The sequence below is a fragment of the Ananas comosus genome, linkage group 1 (assembly GCF_001540865.1).
Source record: "Ananas comosus cultivar F153 linkage group 1, ASM154086v1, whole genome shotgun sequence".
Lineage (NCBI taxonomy): Eukaryota > Viridiplantae > Streptophyta > Magnoliopsida > Poales > Bromeliaceae > Ananas > Ananas comosus.
The window spans coordinates 11,986,276-11,999,707 of NC_033621.1; the positions used below are offsets into that span (position 1 = coordinate 11,986,276).

At 35.9% G+C, this 13,432-nt stretch overlaps 1 protein-coding gene across 1 annotated transcript; it reads left to right on the top strand.

Moving 5' to 3' along the window:
- On the top strand, positions 1,694 to 9,319 carry LOC109728314 (DEAD-box ATP-dependent RNA helicase 10-like; the record flags this gene model as incomplete). Its single annotated transcript, XM_020258728.1, is given in 10 exon segments — positions 1,694 to 1,756; positions 2,818 to 2,892; positions 4,149 to 4,268; positions 4,896 to 4,937; positions 5,062 to 5,136; positions 5,835 to 5,981; positions 6,175 to 6,312; positions 7,452 to 7,569; positions 8,571 to 8,659; positions 8,855 to 9,319. Coding segments are annotated over 10 exon segments (918 nt in total), but the record flags the coding sequence as incomplete, so codon positions are not given.

Sequence of the window (13,432 nt, forward strand, 5' to 3'; positions counted from 1 at the left end):
GGCGCCTCGTGGACTCTGGGTCGCGCCTCGGCTCTCGGACCTTGACGAGGCTCTAGACCTACCGGTCGAGGGACTCTTGTCTGTCTGTCTGTCTGTCTGTCGTGCGTCTCGTTTTTTTCACTCCTCCTCCTCGTCGTCCGGCCTCCTTCTCTTCTTTTTCTCTTCTCCCCTGAGTCCTCCCTCCGATGACCCCCGCCCGCTGCTTCGAGCAGTCGCTCTTCTCTTCGTTCGATATTCCATATCTATGCATTGTTTCGGTCTCTGTACGTGGTTTCGTGATTTACAACTTTATTATTACATAATATATATTGCTCTGCCTCGTCGTGAAACACTCCGAGATATCCGATATTCGTCGCTTACTTAGGTGACAAGGGGAATTGTCTCATTCACTACTCCAGCCCGCGCACGCCCGGAACCATGCCGGGCCCTGTACTTGTTCGGTTTAGGATACTGTTGATTATTCTTTTTATTCTTTTCTCCATTTATTTTAGCTTACCTGCTAACCAGCTGTTGTAGGCTCTTCGGAACCGGCCTCGTAGGCTTCTAGGTTGGCCTTTAATGGCCACATCTTAACCGATTTCTCTCATACCATTTGTTGCTTTAGAACTTGTTGTTTATAGTTTAAAATACTTTTATCAAAACTAAGATTTTATAAGCATTTTTCTACTACAAGAATAGATATATCTACAACATTTTAGAAGCAAAATTTTTATTATTTCTCTTCTTCTAGTAGATTAATTAGAGAACTTCCTGCTGTAGTGATATTCTCGCTGTTTTGAGTTGTTCTATTACATTTACGTACTATCGTTGCTATAGTGATATTGATAGTGTGCTATAGGGATATTTATTTCTTGCTACTGCTTCGTTCTATTGCTGCTAACTAGTGTTTTTTCTGACAACAAGTTAACTTGTAATGTTGCACTCTGGAACTTGATAACATTAGCTATAGTCATTTGATTCCCATAAGTAGAATAGTACTATTTTTTGACACTGCAATAGGTTACTCGAAGACAGATTGTGCTCCCCTTAGCCATCTCACCTCTTCCCTCTTCCGCCGCTGCCATTACTGCTCCTTCCTCTTTCTTTCGTGAGCTCTCACATGCATTAGCTATTATTTCGAACAGCCGTCCGCGTCCTCCTTTTGTATATTGTTGTTAATTCATCAATTTTGTACCATCGATATGATATTTGCGTCAGCTCGCAACACGTAAATGAAATGAGCATACACAGGCATCCGCATGCCCTCGCATGCGCTCCAGCACGCATTTCCATTACATACATGCGTGCCCATGGATTGTCCGTGCTTCCAAACTGCATTCTGCTCTTTTGAATTTTGTCACGGAATCGGGACTATTTTTGCATGTGCATGCTCCTCTCTGTCTTTTGTCGTTAACGACACATGAAAATCTTTCTACTTATCTTTCCTAGCTGAATCAATTTTCGTTGTCTGTTTGATCCAAGAATTTAAAAATTTTAGGTTCTAGACTTCCATCATGTCTAGAATTTTTTGACATTTAGCCCTCTAATATCTTTTTTTTCTTCCAATTTACGGCATTTAATTGTAGTCAATTGTTTCCCAGTGGTGTTGGTTATTCTTACTGTACTTTTTTTTTGTCGGCTCTGTTATTTTTAGGTTATTTGTTTTTCTTCTTTCCTTTACTTGACTCTTATTGATAAAAAGATGTATTTTCAGCTTGTAGGTGGAGTAGACATAGGGCAACAAGCAATCTCTATCGCAAGACATCCCCATGTTGTGGTGAGCATTCGGTAAAATTATAATTATTACTTAAAAAGAGAAGGGAATAGGACATAGAAAGTACTTCTTGCAGTGTTTGCTTTCTCGACGACAAAAATACACCAGTTATCAGCTAAGCGCATAACATAAATAAATTTATGAATCTTGCAAGATAATTAGGATTTCTGAAGTAGTTATGCTTAATTTGACATTTACTTGAACATAAAATGAGCTTCATAAACACTGTTTGCTTCCTCGAATCTCAATGACAAAAATAGAAAGACTTCGCCTCTTGGTCACCTAGATAGGCATCGATTATCAGCATAACATAAATGAATTAATGAATCTTGCAAGTTAATTAGGATTGCTGAAGCAGTTACTAGAAATTTGACATTTACTTGTGGCAATGTAAAACATGAAAACATTTATTATTGCTTGTACAGTTGGTTGGTGATATCTAGTAAAGCATTGATTTTAGTAACTTGCAGGTATTTCATTAGCTTTGAAATTTTCTGGCTGTTAAGAGTCCGGTTGCTAAGTTTGATGTCTTCTTTTCTTGGTGTAACTGAAATTCAGCTTGAGCACACATAATATGTAGTTTTTCTCAAACTTATCAGATGTGTCTGTTTTTGAGTTGTTTAAATGTAATTTTAGTTGTGGTTTTTCATATCCTCTTTTAAATATATAATTTCATGTTCTTTTTTTTCCTTTTTATAATCATCTGGCTATCTACTTGTAGTTTTACTGCCATTTGTACACTTCCAGGGATTGGTGACTTAATCTTGTTTTTCATATACTTAACAAGAAATTTTGACATCATGATGCAAGATTAGAATGTGATTTCATTCTATGAATTGGCTTCGGCATTTGTTTATTTCAAGGGTTGTTACTTGCAGTTTTCGCATGTGTCAGTCTTGAATATTTGTGATGTTGGCATGTTATGATGATATAATTTTCCTTTTTCTTGTATTTTTCTTCTTAATTTTCTTTTCTGATATAACAGTTTATCTCTGGAGGCATGAAATGTTTCACTTGTTTTAGTTAACATTTCTGCCTTAAGTATTATTTTAATTAAATTGTAGGTTGCGACTCCTGGGCGTCTCTTCGATCACTTATCAAATACCAAAGGTTTTAGCCTTCGGACATTGAAATACTTGGTACACAATGAATTACCAATTTAATATTGATCTTTTACATTAATTCTCATGGGTCTTTCTATCTCCTTTTATATTTTATTTTTTAATACTTCCACTATTTACCTGAATATGTGAATTTGTAATTATTAAAGGAACGGCATGACTTGTGAGAAAAGCAAACCTCTAATTATATGCCAATAAGGCATTTAAGTGCCCAGTAGCATGGGCCGTGCTATCGTGCCATACCTTGCTGACAAGGAAGGATTTAAGTGCCCGTTGGCACGGCTGTATCCACCGTGCCATATCGTGCCAACAAGATATCGGCACAATATAACCCCCGTGCCGATGGCACCCTCTATTCTTTAAATTAGTAAGTGGTTTTCTCTATAAAGTTCAAAAGATTTGAAAAAGGTACTTAAAAAACAATTAGAATATTTTATTGCTAAAGAAAATAAATATATCATGCCATTATGAATCGGCACACATGTATTTTTTATGACCGGCACGCATTAGCGAGGTCCAGCGCGCACCGTGCCGTACCGTGCCAGCAACTTTCCGGCACGACTCCGTGCCACGACATTTAAATCCTTGCCGACAAGATGTCGTCACGATACAATCTCCATGCCAATGGCACGGCTCAAAACATTCTTTTCTTTAAAATTAGCAAGTAATTTTCTCAATAGAATGCAAAAGATTTGACAAAGATATATAATAAGCAATTAGAATATATTGGTTGCAAAGAAAATAAATAATTCATACCATTTTGTGTTGACACACAGATATTTTTTGTTACCCACACGTATTGGTAAGGCACGGTACGCACCATACTAGCATGTTTTCAGTTTGACCTCATGCGACTGCAGTTAGGTCCTTGATGTCAATGTTATGTCTGAACAACGACACCAATGACCAAGCCAGGATTTTATCCCAGGCGTGGCTAAAATGTACAGTTCAGAAGTTTAATCGGCAAACTACTTAACTACTTTTAAAACAAAGAAGTTTGGAAATCATTATTTTCTTTATTTATATACTTTGTGATTAATCGCAATTTACGAAGTTCAAGGTCATTAATCTTCACATCTTTGTCAGTACTACCGAATTCTGACCAGTATAATTGTTATTTGAACTTTTGTTCAACAACATTTAGTCTTTTGTTCTATTTGTGTTTGTTTTCCATTTTCTTTTGTACAGTTACTGTTCTATTTCCAGTATGTGCCTATGTGAGATATCTTTTAGGTCTTGGAAACAGATTTAGTGATGTTATCTGGTTATTATAGGTCTTAGACGAGGCTGATAAGTTGCTGAACAAGGACTTTGAGCAAACTATTGAAGCCATCATGAATATCATTCCTAAAGAGCGACGGACTTATCTATATTCAGCTACTATAACAAAAAAGGTCGGTAAAGTTACAAGGTTTCTCAATTTTATAAGCCTTTGATTAAATATGCTTTGCTAGTCTTAGTGGAGTTGTCCTACGTCGTATCCGGTATTAGAACTTAGATTCAAAATAAATTCCTTTGATGTGACCGACTGTTAAAGATAAATACTGTTTTGCTGTAGATTTATTGTACAGAGAAACTTTACTAGTATATTCTGTTTCTATTGTCAATTACTATATTTATACCTTCGCACGTAGGGAGTGCTTAGATGCCTGGAACTGTGAATATGTGTGTGTAGCGAGTTCCTTGAACTTGACTTCTCTCACCTGCTGCCTTGGTCACTGAGTTCACCAGAACAAATGCACGTCATTGCAAGTGACACAAACTTACTACTTCCAGTCTTCCAGATACAAGTATGGTCTAAAGAAACAAACTCTTAAATTACTCTAAGACGATGAAGCAAGGCCGCTAAGTAGAAATCACATGTTCATGCATATTAAATAAATGTGCTAGTATGTTGTGAATAGCCGAATAATACGGATGACTCTTTCTTCTAATGTAATTGTCATTTAGGATGTGAGGTAATTTCCTGCTTATTGAGAAGTTTTTTAAGCTAAACTAGTGATCTGATATTGTACGTGCAGGTCAACAAACTTCAGCGTGCTTGCCTTACAAATCCTGTGAAGGTTTGAAAGGCTTTCCCTTTTTCTTAAAATATTTTTGCCTTATTTGCTCGTATTATTTTTCATTCAGAATTTGTTAATGTTCTTCGTGTAATGTTCTGACAATCTCTGGTGCTCACAATCTCAGATTGAAGCAGCCTCAAAATATTCCACTGTTTGTACCCTTGAGCAACAGTTATGCATTACTCCTGCGAAGGACAAGGTTGTTTCCTTTGTTTCCTATGTTGTTCGTCAAGGAGCACCATAGTGCCTGTTTTCTCTTGTTGTTTGGTCTGTATCATGCGGGTGAACTATATGACTGTGGAAACAGCTAAATACAATACCTTTTGCCCCATTGCCAATACATTTTATTCAAAAACTTGAATATAAACAAAATAACAAACTTTAGTGCAATTACTGATGGTTACTTGATATATTGCAGCCAATAGGTGCTTGTAATTATTATTTTTCACCCTTCTTCTCTTTTATTTGCTCCTTTTTCTACTCTTGTATCTTTTCCCCCCTCTTTTTTTTGTTTTCTTTCGCTTCAGGCCTTGCTGCCCCACTTTTGTTGCTAAGTTCATCTTTTTGATAAATAAAGCAGGTTGCATCCTACCTTTTTCTCTTCTTTTTTTTTTTTTTTTCTTATTTTTGGGAGAGAAGTACTCAATTCATTGAGCAAATAAATAAGTACATAGGTGGAGCAGTGAGGTTGCGAAAGAAAGTGTTGAAAAACAGAAAGCAGGGGGAGGGGGGGGTGTTGGGGAAGACCAGTCCTAAGAGCAAAAGCTGAAATTCGACTGATCCTATTGATTGTCCGATGGTCTCCCTATTTATTATCATTGTTCGCCAAAAAATAATAATAATAATAATCTTGTTTGCCAAACCTGTGGATTATGAACATCTTTTCTCTTTTTGCAGGACATTTATCTTGTTTATATTTTGACTAAGAAGTCTGGTAGAACAGCCATGGTTTTTGTAAGCACTTGTGATTCAACATTGGTTCTGTCACGCATCCTTTGCATTCTTGGCTTCAAAGCTGTCCCCATTAATGGCCAAATGAGCCAGGTAACTCTTCTTTGAAACATTGGGCTTTATTTTATGATTTTTGTACCTTCATATTGTTTAACTAAATTATAGGCAGGGATATGATTGACATTCTTTTCGTTGTTTTCCTTCTCATTGTCATTTGTGGCTTTAAGTATGCTGAGCATCAAGCTCGCTTCAATCTTTGCTTTTGTTAATATTTTTTTCATTACAGTCAAAGAGATTGGGAGCTTTGAACAAGTTCAAGGCAGGAGTATGTAATATTCTTGTTTGTACCAATGTGGCTAGCAGAGGTCTTGATATTCCGTCGGTTGATATGGTGATCAATTACGACATCCCGACAAACCCTAAGGTCAGTACTAGAGATTTTCATTTGTTTAGTCATTTTCAGTGTGTGATTCTTGTTTGACGCGTGGATATGACATATGAAACGACTTTGGCACAAGATTGTTACCATGTTGCTACTGTGTCATTCTTTTGTCAGTAAAATGCATTGGTACTCTGGCATTGGTTTCTGAAGTGTCCTATGTATGCATGACAGTCATTATAAACTATTGGCACTTTTCTTTAGCTTCCCTACATAATGGCTAAATAAAAGTTGACTTAGAAGAACTCTTTGACCAGTGTTTGTTCCTTTTTCGCAAGTATGATCTTACTAATCACATGAGAGAGTTATGTTTTTTTTATATATATTTATTTATAACATAAGAAAGTTATGTTATATATATATATATATATATATATTTATTTATTTATTTATTTATTTATTTATTTACTTGGTTATATCCACTGTCATGGTCAATTATTGGCTAACAACTTAATTTGGCTGACGTTTTCTGATAATGTGGATAGCATGGCTTCATAATTTATGAATTAACACAAATTTTCATTGCAAACATTTGCTAATTATCATGAAGAAAGAAAATCAGAAGGAAAATCATCTGGATGCTTCCTCTTCAGTGATGTTCTATAAATTGCTAAATTACCTTTTGTGTTCCATGCAATGGTGATTGATGGTGTAAACGCCATTTTTCTTTTCATTATTTATATCTTGTTTCGCAAAATGCGTAAAGCTACGTTTGACTGGTAGTTTTGCTCTTGAGACTGGGACCCCTAACTTTTGACCAATGCCGAGTGCCTATGCGAGTTTGCGATAAACTTGCTTGCCGATCAAGCACTCCTGGATATGTTTGCCTTAACCATTTAGAGATAGTGGGGATTTTGGTGATAGCTGCCGTGTTATTTTTATTAATTTTTGGTTGCCTGTTTCTCTGCTCCTCTGTTTGCTTGAATTACTATTTTGTTTGCCTTTCCTAATACCTGTAGATTGTAGAACTTTGGTCTGGCATGCTCATGTTAATTCTATCTCTCCCTCCCTCTGATTTTAACCAGTGTGTTAAATTTGCATAGGTTCCGTATTCGGGCATTTTTCTGTATGGTTTTATAAAATCCTCCCAGTAGTTGCCATAATTCTCTATTGTTATGTTGCAGGATTATATTCATCGTGTGGGTAGAACAGCACGTGCTGGACGATCTGGACTGGCAATATCTTTGGCAAATCAGATTGAGATTCTGTTCGGGTTCTATGGAAACATAGAGAAGCATATTGGTACGAACTTTTTTCTATGCGCAGTCGATGGAGAGACTAGGGATCCATTGGCACACATGCAACCTGTTTTACACACTTGTAAAGTTCAAGCATAGAGGTTTTAGAATTGAAATATAAGTCAATACAGGGGCAGATCCAAATAGATCTTGGTGGGGCCGTGCTCCTTCTTATCTTTGCGCAAAATTTATCATAGGTTGACCTCATATGATGGCAAAATCCATTAATGCTCCCCTTTTAGTGGACAAAAGTTCTGTACAGGTCCATTTTTTAGACCTAAATATAGGAAGAACATTCGATCCATGAAAAAGGTCCTTGCTTATAATCCTAACTATCCGGTGAGGTATATTATTTTCTATACTTCTCCATAAAACTTGGTTTAAATGGTTAGTTAGCAAGCAAGAATAACGATGTGCATCCAGATAGCTGTATGCAGAGTAGTGACCTTGCTAAATGAAAATCTTGGCTCCGCCACTAAAACATTGGATGCAATCCACAATATAACAACATAAAAAGGCCCACCTATTAAGAATTAATTTTGAACACCTATTTTTTCTACATTGAACAGTAGTTCTTTTCCAAAATTATTATTATTATTATTATTATTTTTGAATTTTGAGCTTTTTTAGGTTTATGTAATAGAATTTCCTAAACTTATGATTTTTAATATTGCAGTATTTTAGATGTTGTAGATCTTGTCAAAAAAGGCGCCTATTTTTTTTATTTATTATAAGACCAGTTTGCTTGCATTTGCACGCACATGTAAGAGTTATAACTTCACACACAGATTACCACCACAAACACAACACACATGTGCACGCCAATACATGCGCATGCGCAGGAACACATGCATGTTCACGCACAAAAACACATACAGGCATGCACACTAGTAGTGTATATATTTCTACATGTATGTCTATCTACTTTTATAAATTTTTTGTGCGAGTATAAGAATCCTTGCTTCGACTAATGATATATATTTATTTCATCTGTTGAAACGCTAGGCAAAACGCTTCCTTTGTATCAGAAAGATGAAAAAGAAGTAATGTTGTGGGCCGACCGTGTATCTGATGCCAAGAGACTATCAAAAATGGTGTGGTACCTACGCCTTTGCTGTTTGTTGTTTGCTATTAGTGTTCTCTGTATTTGGTAGAAAGTAAAGCATGAATGATCAAAGTTGGGCCGCAGAGAATTTGCATAGCTCTAATTTCCTTTGAATTTGTTTATGCCCTTGCTATTCATTTCCAAGAGGAAAGCAAATATTTTGACTATGATTTTGTACTGGTAGGAAACCCAGAAAAGAGATTCCAGCAGGAAGAGGAAGAGAAAGTCCGAGTAAAACGATGACGGAAGTTGAGAGAGAGATGGCTACAGTTGACAAGAACGTGAGAAGCATCCAGAAAAAAATCGAAGATGTGATCGAATGCAAGGATTCAAGTGCCGTGGTACGGGAGTATGCTGGTTAAGGGCTAGCATGGAATGGTGTGGGCATCATATTGTGCTTTTGATTGGCGCACAGAAACAAACACGCTTAGGCGAGGTCTTATTTTGTTTTATTGATCCTAGTAAGGTTTTGTAATATTTTTTTTTGGAGGTCTTTTTAGATAGCAATCATGGTTCTTGGCTTTATTATTGGTTACTTGTAATCTAAATGCTAATTGCGAGGTCTCTTCGTGAAAGATTATATAATGTTCATGTCAAATGAATTTTGACATCAGTTATATAGAGTTCCAAAATGAGCAATGTTTTTATACTTGTTTTACTGAAGCCACCGTGCAATTTTGTAATCGGACGGTTCATATGTTACTTGATGACCGCAGCTCAGAGTACCTCATGCACTAAAACTTTCAAATAGCTTTGATAGGGTCTCTTAAGATTAAAATTTAATTTATTAAACTTATTTTATAGTATTAAAAATTCTGTATCTAAAAAATTCATAAAATTTGGGATACAATTCCTCTCTCAAATCAAAAAATGGTTTTTTTTGGAATTACTAAAATTTGGAGTCTATTTTGATTTCTCATTAATGATTTTTTGTTTTTTGTTTTTAAATCTAATGAAGATTCTTTATGGGATTGGATTTTGGCGTATTAATCATAAAAACTTGCGTACGGTCCGTGAGGTGTAAGCTTATTTTCTTATAATTATTTTAAAATTAAATTAAGATCATATGCATATGATTTATAGTAGCAAAAATGAAAGCAAAATCCAACATGTACGCCTACTTATTATAAGTATAAAGCTTACACCCAAATCATTCTAAAATTCGCAATAACTCAAATTAGATTTTAATTCCCAAAAAGAGAAAAGTTCATAAAACAACTTAAAAAATGGGTCCTAAGATGAGAGCAACGTTTGAAAATCTGGGTTGAGTGACCTATTTTATAAAACGGTTTGGTTCAATTATTTTAAACGAATAAGTCAAAAGTTCGCTTAAAATCGTTCTAACCATCAAGTCAACCAGTGACCAAGTGAACTAGTACAATACTTAGGGCCCGTTTGTTTTGGTGTAAGTGAAGTGATGGAACTCAAGTTCCATCACTTTCGTTATTTATTTTGATGTAAGTGAAAAATATAATGTAACTCAAGTTACGTTAGAGCTCCATTTCATCTACTCTTGACTTCCTCCTCTAAAGTGCCGAACTCGACTTTCACTACACTCAACCTTCTCTAAAAAATTTATTAAACAGTAAAATCTAAACTCCACTTCCTTTATAATGGGTTAGAATTACCTTATTTATAATAAATTAGAATTATCTTTAAATAATAATAAAAAAATTAATTATATAATAGATTAAATTTTATAGTGGTAAATTTACTACTATATTTAGGAGATAATGAGATCCACTTACTTACATCAAAACAAACAACGGAACTCAAAAAACTAATTTTACCAGCACTAAGTTACATCAAAACAAACAACAGAAATGATTGAATTCAACTTTCAGGCGGTACGAGTTACGTCAAAACAAACAACAAAAAAATAATCACACTTCAGGAAAACTCAAACACTACTACACTTGACTTACGTTGAATCTACAAATACGTCAATCCAAACGCCCTAGCGAATCAGCACGATTTTTTAGTTTAGTGGGTTAAAAATCCAATGCTTGTCAACTTTTTGAAAATTAAGATTAGATAAACTTTTTTATTTTTTTTATTTTTTATTTTATAATTAAGTACAATACTAAAATAATATATATATTATAATAAATTAAGAATAATAATTGAATATTTATAATGTCATGTTAATGATATTCATTCAATCAATGATTAAATCATTGGTTGAAGATTTTTGATTTGCAGTAAAAAGAATTATCCAAAAAATATCTCATCTTTGATAATCTAATTCTTTTTTTTTTTTTTTTGAGAATAAGGTAGCATCCTATCTGCTTCATTCATTGATTAAAATGAACTTAGCTATATATGTAAGGCAACTAAGCCTCCGAAAAAAAAAATTTTCTAGTATCTCACCGAGTACGAAACATTTTTTAGTAACTTGCAAAGTATTTGATATTTCGGATGACTGCCACGGGATATGAATTAAACTTTTTAAAACTTATATTGTTTCTTTCCCGCCAGATTATCAATCAGATTGCCACGAGAGTGCCCAAGTTCATCGCATAACTCGAAGTGTTCCCCCTCTCTACCATCTTCATCCAAAGTATGTGCACATCATCCAAAGCCATGAGGTCTTGTGGCTCATCAAGTATCGAAATTAGTAAAAACCTGCTATATATGCATTTGGCGAAAAGATGGTCCACCGTCTTGCAGGCAACAGCACATAGGACACAGGCCTGGTCCCCATCCATCCTCTCTTAAGTAGATTGTTTACAATAGTGGTTCTTTTTTTAAGTACTAACCGAATAAATATCTTCACTTTTGCTGGTATTTTCAACTGCCAAATCCTAGGCAAAAATAAATCTTTAATACCCCGTCGCTAAGTATTGTATACATTGATTTAACCGAGAACTTGTGCTCCTTATTCCATCGCTAGGGATGGCAATGGGTATGGATACCCGAAATATTATCCGAACCCAAATCCAAATGGGGCGGGTTTATCCGAGCTAAACAGGTTTGGATTCGGTTATGGATGTAGAAAATAAAAACCCAATGGATATGGATACAAGTATGGATTTTGTATTTACTCGACCGGAACCCGAACCCGACAAGAATCCGAACCCGAACCCGAATAAATTATATATAGACATAATTTATTTTTATTTATTTATATAATATATAAACTATTTAATAATTTTTATTCTTTAGATCTTCATACAACGGTATGGATTTTTAAAACCCGCCGGGTTCGAGTTCGGGTCCGAGTCCGGGTTCGGGTTTCGGATTTTTGGTCAGGTTCGGATATGGGTATGGATTTTTAAAACCCGCCGGATTCGGGTCCTGGTTTGGATTTTAATTTGGTTTTCGGGTTCGAGTTCGGGTTTTTGAAAACCCGACCCAAACCCGACCTGATGATATCCCTATCCATTGCCATAAGATCTCATCTAGTTTGTCTATATCTCTAACCGCTGCAAGCCTACGCTTGAGTTCCTGTACCGCCCAATTATTATCTTAGCTCGCTGAATTAATCCCCCTATTAAAGTTTTCCTCCATTTCCATCCTTTGCTGGTATTGCATTCCTTTACAGCAACATTCTTGAGCTACACTTTATCATAAACTTCAGGCAGTAGAGAGCGTAACGAGATTTCACCACACCATCTATCCGACCAAAAGTCAATATGCTGGCCATCCCTCAAAGAGAAGCTTACTCCGCAAATGAAGGCGTTCCTAAGCTTAGTCACATCTTTCCACCACTGTGAGGCCGGCTTGAAGGACTTTTCTTCCCTCAAGAGTTTTCTTCTATAATAATATAAGGCTTTAATCAGCTTTCTTCACTGTAGGTCCGGCTTTGTGAAGAATCGCCACCACCACTTAGTGATAAGGGCATCATTCATGGCATTTAAGTCCTTCATCCTAAGCCATCCTTCAATCTTGTGCTTACACACACCTCTCCAAGCCACCATGTATGATCCTCATGCAATGTCTGGCCCACCTTTTCAAAAGAAGTTCCTTCTTAACGCCTCAATCCGTCTAATAACTCATTTCGGTTCCTTGTAAATAAAGAGAAAATGAATTGGCAGGTCGGTAAGAACTGCATTGACTAACGCTAATATACCTCCACGGCTCCACGCGAGAGTAACTTAGCTTACCACCCGTCAATTCTTTTTTGCACTTTATCAATAACTCCCAACCAATCTTCCTTTCTCAGAGTCTTACTTGATAACGGCAGCCCTAAATATTTAGGAGGGAACTCCGCCACTTTAAAGGTTAGGATATGTGCTAGTTTGCTACCTTTATTTTTACGCCTTTCCAAATAGAAAAGCTCTGATTTATATTTATTAATCCTAACTCCAGGGGCTCACTCAGTTTCGAAATTTTTTTTTTTGAGAGATAGGTAGCACGCTACCCGCTTCGTTTATTTCATTTAGAAATAAATTTAGCTGGAAATGTGAATCAACTAGAATTCGAACTTGGGTCTCGGATACCAATCATCAAACCCTTTGCCACTTGCTCTAGGGACGGTCGGTCTCAGTTTCGAATTTTAAAGTACTGAATGAGAGGGATTATAAGATTTACAAGTAGTCTGGTGTGCCATGTGGCATTGCTCTTTAAATATATAATAATAATAATAATAATTTAATTAGTGAATTAGTGTCAGATATATTTTATTTTATTTTATTTTTAAATATGGTTGGTAACGAACATTCCTTCGATAGTTCGATCCCCAGTCATTTTGCGCCGTTGTCCTTGTCATTTCTCGTTATACCCGATATGTCCCTCGACGCGGAGGCGTACTCGCCTCCGC